The 23,853-nt window shown below is 44.8% G+C and overlaps 2 protein-coding genes across 2 annotated transcripts; one reads left to right on the plus strand and one right to left on the minus strand.

Annotated features, from left to right (window-relative positions):
- Positions 1-10,284: 10,284 nt before the first annotated feature.
- LOC117857210 (uncharacterized) lies at positions 10,285-18,024 on the minus strand. The gene has a single exon (XM_072293537.1). The coding sequence runs from the start codon at positions 13,049-13,051 to the stop codon at positions 12,092-12,094; it is 960 nt and encodes a 319-aa protein (XP_072149638.1). The 5' UTR covers positions 13,052-18,024; the 3' UTR covers positions 10,285-12,091.
- A 561-nt stretch (positions 18,025-18,585) lies between these two features.
- Positions 18,586-23,852, plus strand: LOC117857211 (E3 ubiquitin-protein ligase SIS3). The gene is made up of 11 exons (XM_034739732.2): positions 18,586-18,993; positions 19,173-19,241; positions 19,391-19,429; positions 19,527-19,593; positions 19,724-19,797; positions 20,726-20,864; positions 20,946-21,038; positions 21,850-21,915; positions 22,311-22,424; positions 23,002-23,115; positions 23,240-23,852. Exons 2-11 carry the CDS (start codon positions 19,213-19,215, stop codon positions 23,627-23,629), a joined length of 1,125 nt encoding a protein of 374 aa, XP_034595623.1. The 5' UTR covers positions 18,586-18,993; positions 19,173-19,212; the 3' UTR covers positions 23,630-23,852.
- Position 23,853: the final 1 nt, after the last annotated feature.

Here is a 23,853-nt window from a genome sequence, read left to right on the forward strand (position 1 = left end):
AGCCATGACGCCCAAGATGGCTACTACTCAAGTGGCAGTTGATCTTGAAGTTGCTAGTGGTGGAGCGAGCGACCCGTCAGAGACTTCCATAGGTGGAACTATGAAAACGCCCGAAGCAGTTTCTGACGCCATTTTGCCTAAAGTCCCCGCTAGCGCTGAGTACACGAGTACTAGTAGTAGTCGCGCGTACATTGTCTCTGAGTTGGTTCTTTCAGGTCTTGGTGAAAACACCGAAGAGTTGCCACCCGTACCGGCTAGTGAGCCAGCTTCGAGTGTACAGCCAGTTCCTGTGGTGAAGAAACGTCATTGAGTTCCTCCCCGGTCCGCCAAGTTAGTACTCTGTTGTAATGGTTTGATTACCAACTTCATGATCAGTAGTCGCTTTCTTAATCTTGAATCGTGTTTGATATCAGGACTTCCGAGGATATTGTTCTCGAAGGGGTGAGCGCGGAGCAAGTTGAAAATCCATTTGGCACGGACTCTGCTGCGGCACCCATTGTCGATTTGACAAGTGAAGACCCGGCGCAAACTAGTGACACAGGTGCAGTGACTCTCGCAGCCGCCATACTGCAGGATGTAATTTGTTCACTTGAGGATCTGGCGCTGCCAACCCCCGAGGTTGTCAATGACAATCCTCCCCCCGCAACCGAGATTGCAGTGACTACAACAATGGCGAGTATCGAAGAGGGGGCTGTAGTAGTCTCATAGAGTGGCAAGGCATCTGAGGAAAATGTTGTGCCAACTGCTATGCTTGAGCAAGCGGCAGGCAAGAAGGTTTCTAAGGCTTGAGCTTCTTTTTCTCAATAGCTAGTCCTTACGCCGAGTGTGAGGGCTAGTGTGGCGGCCAAGGCTCCAAGGTTGTTGTAGAAAGTTAAAATTTTTTAGAGTCCCATGGAAGAGCTGCTGCCAATATCAGACTTCGTGAACTTGAATCAGCAGTTGATGGCTTATACTCAGGTGAGTTCTTAGTATTGTGTTTGAGTAATTAATTTTGTATCCTAGTGCCATTTGCACTCGTGAAGAGTACTAATTGTTTGATTATGCAGGATTTATATGAAAAATCTCGCAAGAATATCTAGGTTGTCCAGGAGTGGAGTGAGGCTGCGCGCCATGTGGCGCAGTTGGAGAAGGACATTATTGAGGAGCGTCATTGCACTGTTGACTTCTTGAAGAAGTATGAAGATGCCGTTGAGTCCTTTCAAATTGAAATGCAAGAATTTGAAGTGGAGAGGAGCTGTATGACGACGCGCAACAAATCCTTGTAGCAAAAACTGGAGGGTGAGTACTTATACCCTTGACTTTTTTACCATAATGCTGTATTGTATCAGTTTCTCTGATTGCTTTTACTGTTGCCCCTTCTAGAACTCAAAGGTTGGGAAGCCAAGCTCAGCGGCCAAGTGCTGGATTGGAGCAATGTTCATAGTCGTGTTGCCGACAAAAATGAGCAACTCAAAGCCCGTTTAGAGGAATCAGAGAGAGACCGTGAAAAATAGAGGAATATGCGTCAAGATTTCGGGGTTATGTTGGCCGAGGCTATGCTTGCTATCAGAAGTCATGAAGCCTCTTTGAAGAAGAAGGAGAAAGATCTCAAAGAGTTATCCGATGTAGCACAGGCCTTTGTTGACGTGATGGAGCCCACCGAGGAAGGATTAGAGTCCCGCCCTTTAATCGCGAGATTGAGGGACGCACTGGCCCAGATCACCAATATGGTGAAGTCCGTTTGCAAGCAGGTGCTGGCGATCGTAAAGTCCTTTTATCCAAAGGCAAACTTGGCTCTGGTCGCAGATGGTATCGCTGGAGATTGTAGTGATGAAGCGTACACGCAATATTTGGAGGATCTAGAGCCAGTCACAGAGCGTGTAGCGGGCTTTATCAATTTGGAGTAGTCTCAGTTTGTTGTATTGACTTGTAATTTTGCCGATGACCTTTATGTATCTGAACAGGTATCTATTTTTTCTCTTCGGTTGTTGATCATTGTATATGTAGTGAGAACTTGCTTTCAAATCTCGCAATGGTTAGTCTTTCGAGTAATCATTGAGTTGGCAGTTAGACTTCCATGTAGACCCCAATTGTTGTAGATGGTTGCGGAGAGCGTGCATGTGATTGTGGTAATTGTTGCATTATTGCTGTGAAGTTGCAAGGACACACGAGTGTACTACGAAGGACTTGACGGTTTGCGTCCTGAGTGATTCACATGCAAGCTTTGATTCTTCTTAGGAAGGCTTCACGTGGGTTTTGTCCTTGTGAAGGACAAGTCGAGTTACTGTATAGTCATGGGTGTGCTATGCTGCCTGGCCTTCCGACTATAAATAGCCCCCCTAGCTGCCGTTGCTGAAATATAGATCCGATTATAGCAATGGTTGGCCTTAGGTTGCTTTTCTTTGACAATAGCAAATTTCCAATGAGCGCCCCGGTGCTAGAAGATTCCTCGTAGCGAGGTTCCACATTCCCTCCACAAATCTCCTCACTAGGAGAGATGACTGCGATGCTAGAAGAATCCTCGTAGGAGGATTTGCCATGAGCTCGGTCTTCCCCCCTGCTCTCTGGTAGTAACCGTGCTGGAGCTCACGAGTGAAGCATGATGAGCTTCATGGTCTTTATCCAGTTGTCTAGTCGAGGATGGAGGCGTGGTGCTGACTGCTCACTCTCTCTGCAACGTCTCGGGATGAGACTCAAGTACACGATGTGTACTTGAAGTCTAGTTCCGTGTACTTGTAGAGGGGAAAGGGTGTTGATGGAGGGTAACGGGACTGGAGTGCACGGAAACCCAATCTCTGTCTATGCCACCACCGATGGGAGGAGAAGGGCACAACTGCCTAGAGCGCAGCTTCCTTGCATGCACTCCCCACCTCTTGGTGTCTCTTCCTCCTGATCTATGAGTAGTGACTAGGCTCAAGTGTATCCTTGTGATATAATAAAAGCCTAGAACTTCTGTTGTAACTGCCAGTAGGCAGTTGCTTCCAGTTGTTGTTGTGCACTTATGTTGTACTCTGAACACTCCGACTTCTTAAAGTGGAGTTATCTGTTGTAATCCTGCAAAATTTTGTTAATATGAAGATTGCATGTGAAAAATGAAATGAGTAGTTTTGTGTACTCTTTATCTGTCTGTTGTGACAAACTGATGCCTATGGAATTGAATAGTTCGTGCAGACTTGTTAGCCAAAATAGCTCAAATTGCAGGTGTAAGCTACTGTATGAGTTGTAGAGAACTCGTATTGATTTGTGTTGACAAGTCAAAAGCAGAGTGTTGGGGCTCGTGGAGCTGAATAGCTCAAGATGTAGCTATCTCGCCTTTGTGAATTGCTAGACTTTTTGAAACAAGTTGAAGGCAAAGTGCAGAGGCTCATTGAGCTGAATAGCTTAAGTTGCAGCTGACCCGCCTTTGCGAGCCGCTAGACTTGTTGAAACAAGTCAAAGTTAGAGCGCAGAGGCTCGTAGAGCTGAGTAGCTCAAGTTGCAGCTGACCCGCCTTTGCGAGCCGCTAGACTTGTTGAAAACAAGTCGAAGTTAGAGCGGAGAGGCTCATAGAGCTGAGTAGCTCAAGTTGCAGCTAACCCGCCTTTGCGAGCCGCTAGACTTGTTGAAAACAAGTCGAAGTCAGAGCGCAGAGGCTCGTAGAGCTGAGTAGCTCAAGTTGCAGCTGACCCGCCTTTGCAAGCCGTAGTTGTAGGCAAAGATGAGTAGTCGGTAGTTGCCGATAGGAAATTTATTAATTAAAAATGAAAGATTGAGGCTGGTGTCCTGAGTACAGTGCTGCTTAGTCTGCTAACTATGGGTAGTAGCGACACAAGTGCTCAATGTTCCAGGAGTTTGTGACTTCTTCGCTGGAGAGTTGTTGTAGCCTGTACAATCCTGGTCCTGTGACTTTGGACATGATGTAAGGCCTTTCCCATAGTGAGTTGAGTTTGTGTAGTCCCGTTGTGTCTTGAATGCACTTGAGGACCATGTTGCCAATGTTGAAAGAACGTTCTTTGACGTTGCGATTGTGGTAACAACGTAGTCATTCAAGGTATCTTGCTGACTATACGAGTGCTACACAGCGTGATTCTTCCAAGCTGTCGAGGTCTAAGCGCCTTGTTTCCTCTGCTGCCCCTTCGTCATATTGCTCGACCACAGGGGACCTCCACATGACATCAGCAGGGAGTATGGCTTCTGACCCGTAAACGAGGAAGTAAGACGACTGCCCAGTAGGCTTGCACGGTTGAGTACGTAGCCCCAAGAGAACGTTGGATAGTTCTTTGAGCCACTTGCCTCCTTTGGTGTTGCCAATGTCATACAACCTTTTCTTGAGAGCTTCAAGTAACATGCCGTTGGCACGTTCAACCTGGCCATTGGCTCTTGGGTGAGCGACGGAGACGTAGCAAACGTCGATTCCGCTATTCTCGTAATACTCCCAGAATTCGTGATTGTTGAAATTTGAGTCAAGTCTATGATAATTCTGTTTGGAAAACCATAGTGGTGAACTATTTCATCCAAAAAGTCGAGAACCTTGTCAGCCTTGGAGCAGGTGACTAGTTTTACCTTGACCCATTTGGTGAACTTATCAATGGCGACGAGTACTCGATTGAATCCTCTTGAGGCTGTTGGGAGCGGACCAACCATGTCGAGCCCCCAGCATGTGAAAGGCCATGTTGAAGGTATGGTGATGAGTTTGTAGGTAGGGACATGTTGTTGCTTAGCAAAAAACTGGCAGCCTTGACATCTGCGGACTAGTTCCTCTGCATCTGCTAGCGTAGTTGGCCAATAAAATCCTGCTCTAAAAGCTTTGCCTACTATTGTTCTTGAGGATGCGTGATTCCCGCATATTCTTTATGTATTTCCTCAAAGATGTCCTTGCCGTCTTCGCGAGTGACGCACTTCATGAGTACTCCCGAGGACGCTTCTCTTCTGTAGAGTTTATCTCCGACTAGAACGTAGCTTTTGCCTCGTCGTGAGACTTGTTCTGCCTGCTTCTTGTCGAAAGGTAGCTTGTGCTCTTTAATGTAGTTGATAAAAGGAGTCCTCCAGTCTACTTCGATCATGATGATCTCTCGGTCAGGTTCTGGTGGACCCTTACTGGTGGTTGCTGAATTCATTTGTTCTATTATGGACAGCTTGCGAAGTTCATGAACGAAGATGCCTGCTGGAACTTCTGTGCATGTTAAACCCATTTTGGATAAAACATCGGCAGCAACGTTGTTGTCGTGGACCACATGGGGAAATTCGAGGCTTGAGAACTTGTTCTCTAGCTTACCGACTTCTTTGCAGTATGCGTCCATGTTTTTCTTGTTGTGGTCCCACTCGTCGTTGACTTGGTTGATGACTATTAATGAGTCATCGTAGATTAGTAATCTTTCGATGCCCAGTGAAATTGCTAGGCGAAGACCGTGTAGAAGTGCTTTGTACTCGACTTCGCTATTTGACGCTTCCCAAAAGATTTAAAGAGCGTACTTGAGTTGTTCGCCTTTTGGGGATATTAAGAGTACTCCTGCTCCAGCTCTCTCAAGCTTGAGAGATTAGTCGAAGTACATGACCCAGTATTCAGGGTATTCGACCTGTGTAGATAATTGGTTTTCCCTCCACTCAGCCATGAAGTCGACCAGAGCTTGGGACTTAATTGCTGTTCTGGGTTTGGATTCCAAGGACAATGCTCTGAGTTCCACTAGCCATTTGAGATTTTTCCCATGGCATCCCGATTGTGGAGGATTTCACCGAGAGGAAAATCAGTGATGACGGATATGCTGTGTTCCTAGAAGTAGTGTCGTAATTTTCGCGAAGCGAGTAGTATGGCGTAAAGTAGCTTCTGGACCGGCGGGTACCGTGTCTTGGACTCCGAGAGTACTTCACTGATAAAGTATACTGGTCTCTGGACTTTGTAGATGTGGCCTGGTTCAGACCTTTCGATTACTATTGCAGTGCTGACAACATGAGTGGTTGCAACGATGTACAAGAGCAAGTCTTCATTTGGTGTTGGAGGTGTGAGGATCAGTGGCTATGGTAGGAAGTCTTTCAGTTGTAATAGAGCCTTATCCGCCTCCTCTGTCCATTGAAACTTGTCTTGTCGCTTGAGTAATTTGAAGAAAGGTAGACCCCGTTCTCCAAGTCTTGATATGAATCTGTTTAGGGCTGCCATGCAGCCTGTGAGCTTCTGCACATCTTTTACGTCGGATGGGGCTTGCATATTAGTAATGGTAGAGATTTTCTTAGGGTTTGCTTCGATGCCTCGATGGCTGATGATGAACCCGAGTAGTTTCCCCGATGGTACACCAAAAACGCATTTGGTAGGATTGAGTTTCCATCAGAATGCTCGCAGGCTTGTGAAAGTTTCTTCTAAGTCTGCGATCAGATCATCTGGATTTCTGGTTTTGACTACTACATCGTCCACATAGGCTTCTACGTTGCGGTGTAGTTGTTTCTTAAAGCACATTTGAATTGCATGTTGATAAGTCGCACCTGCGTTCTTCAGCCCGAAGAACATTGTCTTGTAGCAGAATGCTCCGAAAGGGGTGATGAATGCAGTTTTGGCTTGGTCTTCTTCCTTAAGTGCTATCTGGTGATATCCCGAGTAACAATTGAGGAAACATAGTAGTGCACATCCAGCTGTGAAGTCGACTACTTGGTTGATTCTAGGAAGCCCAAAGGGATCTTTGGAGCAATGTTTGTTAAGGTCTGTGTAGTCAACACACATCCTCTACTCGTTGTTATTCTTCTTTAGAACTAAAACTGGGTTGGCTAGCCAATCAGGGTGGAAAACTTCTTTTATGAAGCCTGCTGCAAGTAATTTAGCTAGCTGTTTCTTAGTTGTGTCTCTTCTATCTTGGGCGAATCTTCGTAGTCGTTGTCTTTTGGGAGTACCTTTAGGATTGATGTTGAGTGGGTGCTCGATTAGTTCCTTGGGCACACCTGGCATGTCGGCTGGTTTCCACGTGAAAATATCTCGGTTTTCCCGAAGAAAACCGATGAGCGCGCTTTCCTATTTAGGATCAAGCCATGTTCCGATCAGGGCTGTTTTAGATGAGTTGCCAGTCTCGAGGTCAATGGCTCTGAAGTCCTTGTCATTTGCTGGCTTGACTTTAGTAGCTCCCGACTTGTTCTCTGGAATTTCGAGTTCTGCCGGGATGAGCTTCTTTGACCCAATGAAAACTTGTTGCGTGGAGCTGGGAACTTGAGTAGTCACGACTATCTCAACAGCTTCCATGTCGCATTCATATGATTATCACAGGTCTCCACGAAGAGATAGTTCTCCTTTTGGTCCGGGCAGTTTTAGTAGCAAGTACATGTAGTGTGGGATGGCCATGACCTTGGCCAGGGCTGGTCTTCCAAGGATGGCATGGTAAGAAGTCTCGAAGTCAGCCACCTCAAACTTGATGTACTCTGTACGGTAATGCTCTTTGGTGCTGAAGGTGACAGGTAAGATGACTTGTCCTAATGGGATAGCTGCGTTGCTTGGGACGATTCCGTAGAAGGGAGAATCCATTAGGGTAAGCATTTCTGTGATGTCGAGACCCATCTTGCTTAGAGTCTTGGTGAAAATGATGTTGAGTCCACTGTCGCCGTTGATGAGTACTTTGGTTAGTCTTGAGCCTGCGATAACTGGATCTAGTATGAGAGGGAAACGCGCTGATACTGAGAAGTTGGTCCATTGATCCTTTCTACTGAAGGTAATGCGTACCTCAGACCATTTGAGAGGTGTGGGGGTGGCTGGTTCGATAGCCATGATTTCTCTAAGTACTAATTTGTTGGATCGCTTAGAGGTAGTGCCTGGAATTCCGCCGAAAATGATGTTGACAGTTTTAGACATTGTCTGGAACTTGTCTTCGCCATCTTCAGTTTCATCCATCTTACCCTTGCCTTTGTCCTTATTGTTGTTATTGTTATTGTTGTTGGTGGGAGGTTCTGGCAACTCTTGCATAACTCTGCGAAGGCTGTAGCAGTCTATTGCAGTGTGCTTGCTGTGTGGGTGCCGTGGACATTGTTTCTTGAGTAGTTCATTGAATGAAGGGCCATCATTTCATTTGTTTGGTCCTTTCTTGCTTGAGTTTGACATTGCTGCAATGGTATTGTCTGGTTTACGCTTGCGATTCTGATTGCCTGAATAGTTGTTTCAGTGATCGCCGTTCCGGTTTCTATCTTGTTCTTGATTGTTACCTTGGTTATTGTTGTCACGTCTGTGATTGCGATGTAAGTCAAACCTTTCGTGTTCCTTATCTTCTTGGTCTACCCATGAATGAGCCATAATTTTGAGTTCTTTGACATCCGCTGGATGGCGTCTCCAAAGTCTTGGAACATGCATCGGTCCCAGAGGCTGTTTTGAAAACATTCTATCATGTCTGCTTCTGAGATGTCGACAATTGTAGCCTTTTTGTCGAAAAAACTGTATAGGTAGTTGCACAGGGATTCATCCTTTTGCTGCTTAACCTGAGCCAAGTCAATTCTATTGTCAGAGCGCTGCATAGCTCCAGCGTAGTTGCTTGTAAAAACTTTCTTTAGATCAGACCATGAGTCAATGGAGTTAGGCTTCAAAGATTCGAGCCAAGTTTGTGGCACGGGTTCCATGCAAACGAGAAAATAAATGACCTTTGTATCATTGCTTCCGCCTGCAGCTTGGACTGCTAGTGAGTAGCAGCGGAGCCACTGGACTGGGTCTTGTTTGCCATCATACTTAGTAATGCCCATTGGTTTGAATTTCTCTGGAAGAGTAGTCTTCATGATTCGTCTTATAAAAGCGGGGAAGTGGTCATTGTCATCACCCTCAGCTTCACGTTCACGGCGACGATTGTTAATTATATCTCGAGCATCACGGTTGTGATTTAATGTTTCTCTAAGATCACTGATGTACGAGGGCTCTGGATTAGCTCTGTAGTGATGTGGGCCTTCCACGGAGGCTGTACGACTACCTTCGGCTTCATCCCTATTTTATCTTGGAGCTTCGAGTACGCCCCTATGTTGTCTTGGTTCTTCATGTGGTTGGTTTGAGTGTCTTGCATGGTCTCTGCTATCACATGGTGACTTGGGTTGCGAGGCACGGATGGTATTGGTGTTTCCTTGTCGAGGAGTTTGTATGCGTGTTCTACCAAGTATGACAGGAGATCGTTGTATTTGTTCGGAGGCATTGAACGGGCGATAAGGTCAATAGAGACGATAGTGGCAAGTGGCGTGTTATGTTCTCGTGTTTGTACTACTTCGAATGCTCTGTTAAGGTTCACGATGGGAAGTCTTGCGGCTAGAAGTCGATGACGTTCTGCTCTCTGAGTGTTTATTGCTCTTCTTTGAGTTCTCTGGCTGCTAGTTTCACCCTCCAGGGCATTAGCTGATAATTCATCTTGGGAGACTACTTCGACTTGTCTTTCCCGACGAGGAGTTCTCTAATGTTGGTATTGATCGCTGGTTCCTGTTCCATCAGCTGGCGAAACAACAACAAAGAGCTCTCTATCTGGAGAATAGCTTCCAGAGCTGGATGTTATGACCTCAATGGAGCCATCTTCTTCACGGATCCGTGAGAGTGGAATACCCTCTTTGTATGGGAAGATATCCAAGTATGCAACGAGGCGTGTCCTGGGCAAGGAAAGATGGCCTCATGCCTGGCTAGTAGACGAATTTGCCTTGCAGTGTTGATGTGATTACTAAGCCCTGCTGCAGACCTGATAAGGGGAGTTCTTCAAGAGAGTCCGAGTCGTGGTCATGGTTCACAGTTGACTCCAGTCCGGATTGGACTTGGGATAGAGCTTTTTGATGAATGGTGACCGCGTTTCGGAGTCCGAGCGGGAATTGGCTTGGAGTTGTATCTGGTCCACACGATGGCTAAAATGCCTGCTCGCGCGAACTAGTCCGAGTTGTGGTTGAGTCCGAGTTGTGGTCGGACCCGGTGTTGTTCAGATCAAAAAATTCGAATTTCTTGACGAAATCTTCCGCCTCATGTTGACGAGAGTTTCTGCCAAAATGCTTCTTCTCAGGTTCTTTGATGAAGCAGCATTGGAAACCTCCAATGCCGTCAGCGATGCAGAGCCAGGAGCCGAAAATGAACGTTGCACCCGCTTCGAACACGAATGCAGGCTTAATGATGACTGGAGCCATTGATCTCGCGCATAGAATTTTGGCGACTTTCCGTACCTGGTGCGCCAGCTGTCGATGTTTTAACTCGGCAACCTATCAAGGGAGTACCTGAGATAGTGTTTTGGTTGGTGGGTGTCGCCAAAATCAAGGAGTCAATGGTGATGCAGTAACACGATTTAGACAGGTTCGGGTCGCTAGATCGCGTAATACCCTACGTCATGTGTATTGTATGCTTGTATTCGATTGAACTTGTCTTGAGGGGGTCCCTGCCCGCCCTTATATATTGGGGGAGCAAGGTTACAGGGTAATCTTTAATACAAGAGCACTAGTCGGATACGACTACAGAGTCCTACTCTAACTCAGCAGAGTAGTTTCCTTGTATTCCGACTAGTCCTTCAGGAGTTCCCTGTAGTCTATGTTGCCCAATAGTGTAGTCTTCATGTCCTGATATGTCTCGAGTACGTACCCTTGAGTGGGTTCGTACAGATCTTCTGGTGGGCTCGGGAATGTATGGTCGACAGCAGCAATGGTGCTGAAGTCCTTCACAAAATAGCGGTAGAAACCAGGAAGTCCTAGGAAACTCCGCACTTGTGTGATAGTCTTTGGTATAGGTCATCCCTGTATAGCTTCTACTTTAGCTTGATCAACCTCAATTCCCTGTGGAGTCACAACATAGCCAAGAAAAGACACTCGATCGGTGCAAAAGGTGCAGTTCTCAAGGTTACAAAATAAACGTGCATCTCGTAAAGCATTAAAAATAGCACGTAAGTGATCAAGATGTTCATCCATAGATTTGCTGTAAATCAATATATCATCCAATAAAAGCACGCAGAACCTTGTTCATTAATCCCATTAAAATACTAGGTGCATTAGTTAACCCAAAAGGCATGACTAACTACTCATATAAACCAAATTTAGTTTTGAAAGCAATTTTCCATTCATCTCCCAATTTCATACGAATCTGGTGGTACCCACTACGCAAATCAACTTTGAAAAACACAACAGCACCACTCAGTTCATCAAGCATATCATCCAAACATGGAATAGGGTGTCGATACCGAATGGTGATATTATTAATAGCTCTACAATCAACACACATATGCCATGTTCCATCTTTCTTAGGTACTAAAATAACCGAAACAACACAAGGACTAAGGGACTCATGCAGATAACCTTTGTCAAGTAGTTCTTGCACTTGTCACTGAATTTCTTTCATTTCCTCCGGATTTGTTCTGTATGGCACACAATTTGGTAAAGATGCACCAGGAATAAGGTCAATTTGGTGCTCAATCCCTCGTATTGGTGACAGCCCCGTTGGTATCTCACTTGGAAACACATCAGAATACTCCTGCAAAATGTTAGCAACAGCAGGGGGCAAACAATGTTGCATATCATAAATTGAAATCAAAGCATCCTTGCATACCAAAGCATAGGCAACAGAAGTGGAAGCAACCAGTTCATTAATATCAGATTTAGTAGCAAGCAAGCAATATCCTTTCAATCTTATCTCATCTTTTTTACTACTAACAGATTTGGTATTTTTATCGCTATCAGTTTTAGTTTTTGTAGCTTTAGCAACATCATCATGCACAATAGCTATAGGCGACATAGGAAGCAAAATAATTTTCTTATCATGGTGTATGAGAGAATACTAATTTGATCTACCCTGATGCATACAATCCGTATCAAATTGCCATGGTCTACCTAGCAGAATATGACAAACTTCTATAGGCACAACATCACATTCAACAACGTCATGGTATGATCCAATAGCAAAATTAATTCACACCAGTCTCGTTACCTTAACCTTGAGCCATCGAATGTGATATGGATGGGGGTGCAGTTTGGTTGTAAGTGCAAGCTTCTCCACCATATTGCTGCTAGCCAAGTTATTGCAGCTACCTCCATCAATGACCAAACGGCACAAACACTCTTTAATGACACACTTTGTTTGAAATAGTGTATGCCGCTGATTTTTCTCCACCTTCTCCATTTGTGCACTAAGCACACGCTGCACAATAAGGCTCTCATAATGATCTGCATCCTCTGCACCAATCCGCTACACTGGTTGTTCCTCACTACTTGCATGGTCAGCAGCAAGCAAAGCGAGTGTATCTTCATCAAAATTACTAGCAGAGGAATACCCACCATCTTTTTTGACCACCAAAACACGCTTGCTAGGACAGTCATGCTGCACGTGTCCAAACCCCTTGCATCGATGGCACTGAACATCTCTTGTTCTACCTGTGGATGCAACCGAAGAGGTACTAGTGACTGGTTTCTGGACAGTCTTGATTACTGAATTTGTGGGAGGAGCACATTGCTTGTCGCTGGACGGAGGTGGTGGTGCCGACCGACTCGAGGAGGGAGAGGGCGGAGGTGCACGTCCGATCAAAGAGGTAGTCATGTGTGGCTGCCATGATGTAGATTTTCCTGCAGAAATATTAGTCTTGGAACTAGCATGTCGCCCCTGCACTTCCCTTTCAGCTTTACAAGCAAGATGAAACAAATGGGTTATGTTAGTATAATCTTTATAAGCAAGGATGTCCTGAATTTCACGGTTTAAACCATCCAAAAATCTAGCCATAGCAGGTTTCTCATCCTCCTCTAAGCTACAATGCAGCATACCCATTTGTAACTTCTGATGATATTCTTCTACACTTTTAGCACCCTGTCTCAATTGTTGCAACCTATTTAACAGATCACGTGCATAGTAAGAAGGAACAAATCTAGCTTGCATGACATGTTTCAAAGCATCCCATGTTTGTGGCATGTTATTAGGATTTTTCTTGCCATGTCCTATCCACCAAACAGAAGCAAAACTAGTAAACTCACTAGTAGCAGCCCTAACACGTGTATTTTCAGGAAATTCATAACATGCAAACTTTTGATTAACAGCAATTTCCCAAGTAATGTATGCATTAGGATCATATTTACCATCAAAAAGATGTATCTTAAATTTTATCTTACTGAAAGCATCATCATTATTATGTACCTTGCGTCGTCGGTAAGCACCCATACCTCTTCGATTATTACGTAGCCGTCGGCGATCATGAGCACTTGGTCATCTTGTTCAGTATCAGCATCCCAATTGTCCTCGACACAGTCATCCTTCTTGTTATCTCCATCATGCCCATTAGTGGTTTTGGCATGCATCTCATCAAAGCGCCTCAAAATAGCAGCAAGACTTTTGTCAATACGAGCGACCGACGTCTCCAGCCCTGTAAGCTTGGTGTTGTGGCAAGCTGTGTGGCCTCCAACTGCCCAATCTTCTCATTTGTCACCTGCAAATCATCATCAAGCCCTTCCACATGCCCATTCTCTAGCTTTTCAAAATGTTGTATGATGCCCTTGGTGCGGGGAGAATGTGGCATATTCTGACTATCATTTGATTCTATCATAGTTAGACAAACAACGGCAACAAGAAAACAAGTGAAGAAATAAAAACCCTACAACTATTAGGATGTAGCTACTGCAAGGCGCTCACTCTCAACCTGTTAGACAAGCTCTTACTAATTCTTACCTTGCTCAACAGGAGGGAACAGCAACCAACAAGTTTGCAACCGTCGAATGAAGTGTATCGATACCGCAACAACAAGACTTGTCAAGCTGTAGTCGAAATATGTGGAGCTGTAGGTGGGCTGAAGCAAGGAAGTACTAGCACCACGTTAGTCACCAAAGTAAGCTGAATAATCATTCAACGGTGGTACTGTGCTGGTCCTAACCTAGACCGTGCTAGAGATGCCAGTCTGGACACAAAAGAAGTCACAACACACCACCGGAAAAAAATAGAGAAGCACAAAGAACAACCCCTTTTCTTCATGTTTCTTTCTTTCTTTTCTTCTTTTTTCTGTTTTTTTCTATTTTTTTCCAGGGGATCCTCAAATCTGATTATATGAACAAAAAGACTTCACAAGAGTCACACACTACACATACTTTTTCCGAAAGGACAGGGGTATTCCGGTAAAAAAAAAGATACTCTCTCTCTCTCTCTAGAGTAAACCGAACCAAAATGTATATATGCAGGACGTGGAGAGTTTGAGTATAGGTAGGACTACTGTTGCATAAAGATGTACTCAGATTCGGACTCAAAACAGTAACAAGGCAGCTGTCAATTCGGACTCAAAATCGATTCCAACTCGAACTCAACACCACGTGGGATTCGGTCTCAAACAAACTCATATTCCTACTCGGACTTGAACACAAGGATATATTCGGATTCAGCCAATACAAGGTTTATATGGTAGCACACGGCTATGACTAGAACGTGACAAGAACTCGAAACTCTAAAGGACTAAAACTAAGACTAGCAACTCGACACAATCGATGCAACCGAAAACTCAATAAGCCCTAACTAAGCAATGCTAGCAAAGGCTCAAAGGGTTTCTAGGATTGTGGCTAAACTAATCTACTATTTTTTGGAGCTTTTCTGGACTATAGGAAAAATTAAAACAGCAAAGGATTGGAAGTCTCTCACCGATAAACCTTGCTCGGATTACCAACTGATAAGAACCCGCTAGGGTTGATTCTCGATCTTTCGATGAGAGGGTGTGGGATAACTCGATTGGTGGATGGAGATGACGTTCATGGCTTGACTACAACCTTCCAAGGACGATGTGCCTTAGCAACCGATACACTACCTCCAATGGTTGCCGCGATATTGTGGAGCGCGTCACCCGGCCACTAGGGCACTCGTCCTGCAAGCAATCAAAGAACTAGCAAGAACAAGTATAACAAGTACTGAATTTACTAGATGTAGATGAAGGTTTCAAACTCAACCTCAAAAATGGTGGGTTTTCGAAGATAAGAAGACAGGTGGCTGATCCAGCACGTGCACTTACAAGCAAGTAGCAGAAGCTAAACTTAATCTAAACAATACCCAACCGTTCTTGGTGGCGGCTAAGGGGTATATGAAGGTAAGAGGATGACCACCAGAGTGTTAGGGTTGTGCTCCAACACTAGGACACATCCCTAATGGACCTGACTTGATACACGGTCCATTGGGCCAAAATAAGGCGATGCAGCACCTTTGGACAAAAAATCTCTCGGTAGTAATTCGGTCATTGCGGCTGCCTCAGAACAGGTATAGACTTGAGTCCAGATCCATATGAAAATAGACTTCATAAGGATTCCATGAAGTACTTGAATGCCCCAATCCGAGTCCGTATACGACCGTGGTGACCATCTCAAGTTGGTGTTGTCCTGCAGTCTAAATCCAGCCTGCGCGAATCCTTTTCTCTTTTGGTCTTCCCCCTGGTTCCTAACCAAAACAAGAGTGCACGCGTCTCCATGATCTAAATATGATAGACAGGAACTTATCATTAAGTTGACGAGCATGGGCGCGAGTAATAGGACCAGAAACTAATACTTGTGTCGGCGTGGATGTATCGTTGATAGTGATGTCCTCATCAAGCTGGACAGAAGGCGACGACGAACGGGGGCAGAAAAGCCCTAGGTCGATCAGCCTGGGCACCTCCAAGCCGATTGGCTTGGGAGGTTCCTTCCTCCTTTTGGTGGCGGTGGATGGTGTTTGCGTGGTATTTTCTCCTCTCTCTCTTTCTTCTTTCTCTCCTGCTCTTCCTTGAAGTCCATGAGGGGGTATTTATAGTCTCCCATAAGCGGCAACTCCTGGTCAATGTCGGTGAAAAAACCCTAGAGATCATCGTAGACTTCACGCTGAAGAAACGGGAGGTCGACCAGGCCCTGAAATTGGCCAGGCCGATTAGCCCAGAGGGTCCCAGGCCGATTGGCCTGGGTCCTCCTAGCCCTTCTAGTCCTTTCCTTCTTCGTGCTGGCTTCCCTCGACAACCCATGTCCAAATATCCATTAAGCTCTTTATTCAAACCCCTTGATTATGTCGTATTTCCTATTATAATGCAATATACTCCAAAATACAACACATATGCAATAATGGGGTTATTTCAGGTGCCAACTGGCAGGTTAGTATAAGATTAAGTATGAAAATACTAGTTAAATAACATTAAAAGTGTGTCAATAACGAGCGTCAACAGTGTGCCCACCGAAGAAAAAAACAAGCTAGCGAAGCTGTTGGGCTGATGTTGATGTTGGGGCGAAACTGGACACGCAGACCACGAACAAAGTTGGCACGCTCCACGTTGGCCAAGTTGACCGATGACGAGCCAAATGAAGTCGCAAACGAAGTCACGGATGAAGAGAAGCGAAGTCGTGGGATCACTCTCTGAAGTTATTTCTCGTTCCTCTTAAATTATATCTCTCTTTTCAATATTATATTTTTTCAGTCAAACACGCGGCGGGGTGCCAAATGTTGGAGGTTTGACTCCGCCAAACAGGAGAAGAGAGATATAAAAGAGAAATGAAGTCACAACTTAAAGGGAGCGTGGAGTGCCCAAGGTGAGTCCCCTCCTCAATATAGAAGAGGATGGGGTGGCAATTAGCCCCTAAGCCTCTGGTAGGTACAAAATTTGCAACTAAGCCTTCCGACCTTTACATGGACCATTACATGGGCTGAAAGGTGGGGGTGCCATGCGAAACCCTTTTCGTGAATAGCGCCTAGCCGCCGCCGCCGTCCACCCCCATGTCGAGCTGCCGCTACCCACTCCACTCACGCCGAGCTACGGCCGCAGCCGGCCTTCCCTGCGGGGCCACCGCTGCCGTCCACCTCTGCGCAGGACCGCCGCTGCTGCCTGTCGCCTCAACAGTGTGCTCGGAGGTGCTGCTGCCAGCGGCGGAGCGGAAAAGAGAAGGAAGAGAAGAAAGAGAAAAAGAGAAGAGAACAAAGAAAAAGCACCTAACATGTGGACTCACTGCCATGTGTCGTCCACATCAGCAATGGTCAATTATGAATGGAGAGAAAAAGAGGAGAGAACAAAGAAAAAACACCTAACATGTGGACTCACTGCCATGTGTCGTCCACATCAGCAATGGTCAATTATGAACGGTTTTGACAGTTCGGTGGTAAAAAATTCCTGATTTTGGAATTGGAAGACCAAACTCAAATGGAGGCAATAGTTTGATGGTCAAAAATAATCTTTTCTTAATTTATTATGTTATAAGAAAGACTGTGGGGGAGTTCCCCATAGCGCTTAGAGGATATTTACTCCACATAGTGCTTAGTGGATATTTATAAAGTTTATGAAATACTTACAACATAGAGAGGGGGACTAATATTGCGCTATCGTGACTACTCATTATGCTGAACCAAACACCACCTAAATTCAGTTTGTGTTATCTCACAGATCGGAGTATTCGGTAACATACCCTAGGCAACTGAGAACAATTCTAGTACTCCGCAGCCTTCCTATGCTCCCGTACTCCCGAAACTCGATATCAGCCTTCAGGTTGAATATGGACGTGTAGGATCTGGATGATACTTACACAAGCGTACAATTTGTAAATAACCCGCCTGAATAAATCCCACCATTATCAACTAAGTCCAGTTCCATGGTGCATTTAGTGAAAGACCCCTAAATTCTTTCTCCTTCTCATTTCAAGTCCACTGAAGCTGTTGTCCGTCTCAATGGAAGGCGATTTTGGGCACCGGCAGCCGATCTCCTCCTCCACAGCCAACTGGAGGCGGTGCCACCACGGTAGTTTCCCCTCTCACTCCCGCAGTCCCACCATCCATTCCTCCCCCTCCCATTCCCCATCTTTCTGCCCAAAAATCCCTAATCGTGCTCCCTAACATGAAGGCAAGGGAATGGAGAAGGCACACTTGGTGGAGGATCATCACCTGAGCAGGGCCGGCGAAGATCCGGGAAGGGCGAACCTGCTTCCCTGATTGTCGTAGCTAGTTGGGAGGCTACAATCGAGAGCAAGCAAGCAAGCGAACAGGAAGGCCGTGGAGTAGACGGTGAAGAGGCTGAAAATGTGGTGGAATTTCTCACAGATTTGGCTCCAGCTCCGGTGGAAGTAGTCGTTCCCCTAGCAGCTGACGAGAGAAAGTCCGGAAGGTGAACAGACTCGGTAGGGAGTCAGGGAGAGGACCTGCAATCAGAAAGTATACTATGCTACTTCAGGGGGCTAACCAAGAAATGTAACGTCTCCACCAGAGGGCCTATCTAAAAGTTTCCAAAGCAATTGGACTGGCCAGATCTTGGCCGTCCATATTTACTCCAACGGATGAAGTTAGCCAGGAGTACGGGAGCACCTGGAGGCCTTGGAGTACTAGAATCGTTCTCCAAGGCAAGTTTGTTAGCTACACATTTCGTAACGTGTCCACTTTTGTAAATCACAGTAAGAAAGACTCTTTGATTCTCCGTGACTCCCAAATAATTCAACCAGATGGTGATCCCAACATATCATACACTACTGAAATTATCATTTCATTTTGATATTGAAACCCTTCATAGATTAACGTCCAAGTTTTTTAAGATGGAGGATTCATTTTTAAAAGCTCTGTAAGCCTATAGTATGAGTTCTTTGGTGAAAAATTCTACTAGTATGAATTTTCGTAGAAATCAAAATCTGGGAGAGGCAGATGACTGATGTTAACGCACCGACAGGTGGGATCCACATGTGGGGGCTCCGGGCGTCAGCGAGGTAAGTGAAAGCCGCTCGGTTCGCCCACCAACCTGTTGCGGCCTGCGGGAGCGCTTGCTGCCTGTCCTCTTTCGATTCCGTTCCTTTCCCTTCCCTTCCGTGGGCGCTGCGATGAGATGCTGGCGCTACTGATGCTGCTGCGGCGGCGAGGAGCTCACCCCAACGCCGACGAGCAGAACCACCACCACCGGATCTAAAGCCCACTTGCCTCCTCGTCTCCCCCTCTCCACGCGTAGGGCGTCGAGCGCATCGGGGCGGCGAGCCTGCGACGCCGGCGGCGGCAAGCCCCCGCTGGGGCAGTGAGCTCGCCCGCGGCAAGCCTGCGTTGGGGCCGCGAGCGCGTCGTAGGCAGCGGGCTCGCGCCGCAGAGAACCCGCTTCGGGGGAGGGGAAGCGCGTCAGCTGCCCTGCTTCCCGCCTGCGGGAAGACAAACCCCCTCAGGTCAGCAGCGTGACGCTGTCAGCCTCAGCTCGATCCCATCAGTGGCCATTAAGGAATCTGGCTTCGATTGAGCCGATTGCGGTCGTTGTATTGACAAATTCGAAGAGCAAGTGGATGGGCTCTTTTGATTTGTTCAATTTTGATCGCCAATTTCAGCTAAAAACCTTTTTTTTTTTCAGTTCTTCCACTCCGGTGCTTCAGAACAAGAGTAAGAAGACCATGGCGATGCGGGGCGTCGATTTCAAGTGGTGCGTCTCACCCCTCTCGTCTCTCCGCTTCTTCTCTAATTCGTTCCCTCTTTTAATTTGGAGATCCCTGTCAAATCAACCCTAGCTAGTTAGTTGGACAGTTAGTGCGGTTGGCTGATTTGAGAGACTGGGTTTGCGATTGATTGCAGGTACGACGGGTTCTTCCTCTCCATGCTCGCCACTAGCGTGTATCCTACTTCACCCACTAATTCCCTGACCAACTTCATCCAATTTTTTATTTCGTTGCTTATGCTATTCCTTAATAATCATCCAATACATGTTTAGAATCATCGTCTCCATAAATTGGAAGAGGTATCGCCTATGTGCCCATCCACTCCATATTTGGATAGTGGTCAGATTCCTGTCCTGCCCCAGTGTTTCTTTTTTTCATTCTACTTGAAGGATTAGTATCTCAGTTTTTACTACTCATGTGTGGATTGATTCTATTTTCGTTCATTGTTTCTACTGCCTGCTTTCCACAGGTGGACTACACCACTGTCTTCATCTTCCGTCTGCTGATGTTTCTCGATAATGGTCTTGCTGCAGGGATGGGATTGTGAGTCATTTTAAACCTACTCCCCCAACGCTTTGGACTCTTTTCTTAATTTGAGAAAGTATTGGAATACAAACTAATTTTGTCACGCAATTTAGCATGTTGCATTCACTTGTGCTCTTCTTTGGTCGCCCAAAGCCGTAGTTGAGCATTATGGTCTCACTGCTTTGCCAGCCACTGAAAAAGCTAACAAGGCAAGAAAATTGTTGTTCTTGATGACCTCACCAATGCGAATCACAGACAGACCTTGATTGCAACCTTGATCCTGTCTTGGTTTAAACTAATCAAACCGTTAGTCCTTTAGAAACTCTTAGTGGAAACAAGATTACGGAGATGCATAAAGCTAGATAGATACCCTCGGTTCTGTGCGATTTATCACTAGGATAGTCTGTTGCTCACATGGTCATATCTCTCTGAATAGTCTGCAGATCCAGTGGATGACACTCTAACTTATGGTCAGGCTATTTAGAATCGATAAAAGTATTGTGCTCCTTAAGCTATCTCAATTTTGTTTTGTCTGAAGTACTCTCGACTTTCTATCAGCTAATGGAATATTCTAAATTCGGATATCTCAGTTTTCTGATATGTGTTGTTTGAAAATTGAAATGAAACCTGTTAATGGCATATTCTATGTGATGCAGGCGATTACTTTCAAATGCATGATTCTAAGATTTGAGTTGCAGTATTCTTTTCATCAAAGTAATTATGTAACACATAGCCATTTACGATTTGTCTAGGTGCATGGGAGGTTCTTGATCTTCCATTTTCCTACCATATTAATTGCTACTTTATGTTTTTCATTCGCATACAGTTGTTTTAAGTTTCTAAGCTTTGTCTTATTTGTCCGCCCCACAACCAATGACTAACTGAACTTTGCAGAAGTATGGCTGTCAGTTAATTCTTTTGTATATTTTTGTGTTTCAAACTGTAGAGACCTCGGATGGCAACAGAGATATGCTCGCTTTTGTGGAAGAATAGTTGTCCTCTCAGTTCTTGTACTCCTTCTCTACCCCTTTCTTTGGGTTTGGACTGTGATAGGAACATTGTGGTTTAGCACTGCAAGAAGCTGCGTGAGTTCTGATATTCTTGATATAGGTATTATTTGTATCACTATATATGTGAATTATACTAAATGCACATTTCCTCTGTAGTTGCCTGAGGAAGGACAAAAATGGGGCTTCCTGATATGGCTGCTGTTCAGTTACTGTGGGCTCGCCTGTATTGCTTGTGTTGCTGTTGGAAAGGTATTACTATGAAGTTCGTATATACATTTTGAAAATGCTTATCTAACAGTGGTATTACATATGCCCTTCCTACAAAAATAATAGTTTATTTAGTATGGTGATGCTGTTAATGGAGTTAGTTCTGCTGCCCATCTTTATTGAATTGGGCATGCATATTGCGACTTGATCTTACTTGGACTGAAATTGTTTAGCTTAAGTTCAGTGCGCGTAAACTGTAAAGAATGTTTATATCCATGATACATTCACATCTGCTGTTCATCAGCTAGAATAATATTGAGCTACTATGTGGATAAAGATTATGTGCCTCATTATTAGTATTAGTTCAGAAGGGACACTGATGGGTTCTATTCTAATGGGCATAACTGTACTGGTCTGAACTGTGTGCTATGAGCTTGGATGCTTCATTGGATTCTTTAAAAGGATGAAGTGTTACTGATCCTCTTGCATAAAGTCTTTAATCTTGATATACTGAGTGTCTACTTCTGGTCAAACATACAACTGTATTTGATATATGTGATATCACTACTTCACCAGGGATCCACACTTATATGTCCCTACCTAAGTACACATCTATCAAACACTAAAGCGGTTGACCTGTTCATGTGCATTTTTTCAGTTTTCACTCTATATTTGACTGTTCGTGTGCAATATGACATACTAATAAAAGCATGTTCCTGTGATTTAATAGAAGTGTATACTTATAGGAAGGAGGCATAATATTATTGACTTGTTACTAGTATGGCTTTGATTATTCTGAGGATCATTTGAGCAGATGCTAGTTCATGGAGAATTTATGATTTTTGTTTTGTAGTGGATAAACCGAAGGCATGCACTTCAACAAAGGGCACAGCAGGGAATTCCCGTCTCTGAATATGGGGTACTGCTTCTCTCTATTTTCTATGCATCCTTTTACGAATATAAAATGAGCTGTTGAGATTAGCAGTTTGAATGTATCAAATCATTTTGTGCATCTTTATTAGTGTTTTCATGTTTAGTTCATGATATATTCTCCCAATGATATTTTATTGATCATTATACTTAAACTTGTTTGAAATTTATTGGGAATTTTTAAAATTTACAAATTCATGAGTCAGATATAGGTGTAGCTATACCTAAATGTTAGATTTAATTTTCTACCATGTCCAAACTGGTTTTTCTTCATGGGCAAGATTGAATGTTTTGGTTGAATGCACAGGTTTATTTTGTTTCAATCTATTCCTGTATTTATTCTGGTGGTATGGTATATTTCTAATATGGTTTTCATTCGTGCAGGTTTTGGTTGATATGATCCGCGTGCCTGACTGGGCATTTGAGGCTGTTGGCCTGGAAATGAGAGTGGGCCAAGATACAGCATACCATCCGGGTCTTTATTTAACTGCAGCTCAGGTGAGTTTATTTTGGTAATCTTGCACAAGTTCGCTAAAGTATTTTCTATATGCTTAGCTGTAGATCCAATGGTTGTGCAGCTTGTTAGTTGTTGGTTTGCTCATGGAATAGGTCTAGCTTAGCAAATTTATGCTTTTTTCTTGACTGTTAGCAATAAGAATTCTGTTTGTCTACGAAGAAAAAGAGAAATTTGGTAATAGGACAGAGAGATCAGAAGTGCTAGAGGGCTAAAAGTTTAGGAAACTTTTACCATTGTTCAATAGTACCCTAATAGGATTTTCAGTGAAGAGAGGAACAGCATTTTTTTTTCTTTGGACTAGACATCTGGTGCCAGTCAATGCTGAAGTTGGAGATGCATTCCTTGCCTGTATATGTCTGAATGTTCTAGTGCTCTCTTCTAGTAGTACTAGGGATGTAGAGTGGAACTATTCTAGTTCCACATATGGAACATCATTATAGTATCAATTAACTCATCTTATATCTGCTATTTTGTATGCTAGCATTAAGTTAGAATCGAATTTTCCTTGGATGGATTATGCACTTTTGAATTTTGAGGGGTCCTTTTCTTTTTGTGCAGAGAGAAGCAGTTGAGGCACTGATTCAAGAACTTCCAAAATTCAGGCTGAAAGCTGTTCCAACGGACTGCAGTGAATGTCCTATTTGCCTTGAAGAATTTCATGTTGGCAATGAGGTAAAGCAGAGTCGCTGTCTACCTCATGCATCAATAGTCATAAGCAGCTCTTAAAGCCTTAAGGAGATGAATCGATTTGGTTGCGATATATGCTCACGGGTCCAATCCAATCCTGTTAATGCAGGTCCGTGGACTCCCATGTGCACACAATTTCCATGTGGAGTGCATCGACCAATGGCTCCGGCTGAACGTCAAGTGCCCACGGTGCCGGTGCTCTGTCTTCCCCAACCTGGATCTAAGTGCGCTGAACAATCTCCGGTCGACCAGCGAGCCAGACCATCCATCTGCCAGTGCCAGCGATGTAACAACAGCAACTTCAGCGACTAGATATGTGAGGTCACAGCCGGTGGGGCAAAGCTACTTGGTGCGGTTGCAGGGTCTGCTGCTCCGCCCAGTCCGGCATGAAAGCCTGGAGAGTGGGGGTGAGCCAGCGGTGGCCAACAGCAGGTCGGTTGGCCCTGAGGAGCTGCCCAGCATAGTTGTAGATGACGGCCATCAGCTGCCAGATCGCTGACTGGTTTGATGGCCTAAACTATAATGAGTAGGGGGGAAAATAGGAAGGGAATCAAATTATGCAGCGGTTTTCTTTTTGCTGTGTTTTTTGCGAGTAAATAATATTGTTATGTTATGGTTTCGACCTATTTGTCGTTTGCGCACCAGTTAGCCAGGATCATCCATGTATGTTGCGTGCATGTAATTGTGTATTAGTAATGATCATGTGATTAATTTTGTGCTGAG

The sequence above is a fragment of the Setaria viridis genome, chromosome 5 (genome assembly GCF_005286985.2).
Source record: "Setaria viridis chromosome 5, Setaria_viridis_v4.0, whole genome shotgun sequence".
Classification (NCBI taxonomy): domain Eukaryota; kingdom Viridiplantae; phylum Streptophyta; class Magnoliopsida; order Poales; family Poaceae; genus Setaria; species Setaria viridis.

What these genes read in the sequence shown, in the direction of transcription:
- LOC117857211 (XM_034739732.2), top strand. Translation starts at nt 19,213, where the DNA reads ATGGCGATGCGGGGCGTCGATTTCAAGTG. An exon ending in TTAGCACTGCAAGAAGCTGC is followed by an intron (nt 20,865 to 20,945) that starts GTGAGTTCTGAT and finishes TTTCCTCTGTAG; the next exon opens with TTGCCTGAGGAAGGACAAAA. An exon ending in AATTTCATGTTGGCAATGAG is followed by an intron (nt 23,116 to 23,239) that starts GTAAAGCAGAGT and finishes CTGTTAATGCAG; the next exon opens with GTCCGTGGACTCCCATGTGC.
- LOC117857210 (XM_072293537.1), bottom strand. Translation starts at nt 13,051, where the DNA reads ATGGGTGCTTACCGACGACGCAAGGTACATAATAATGATGATGCTTTC.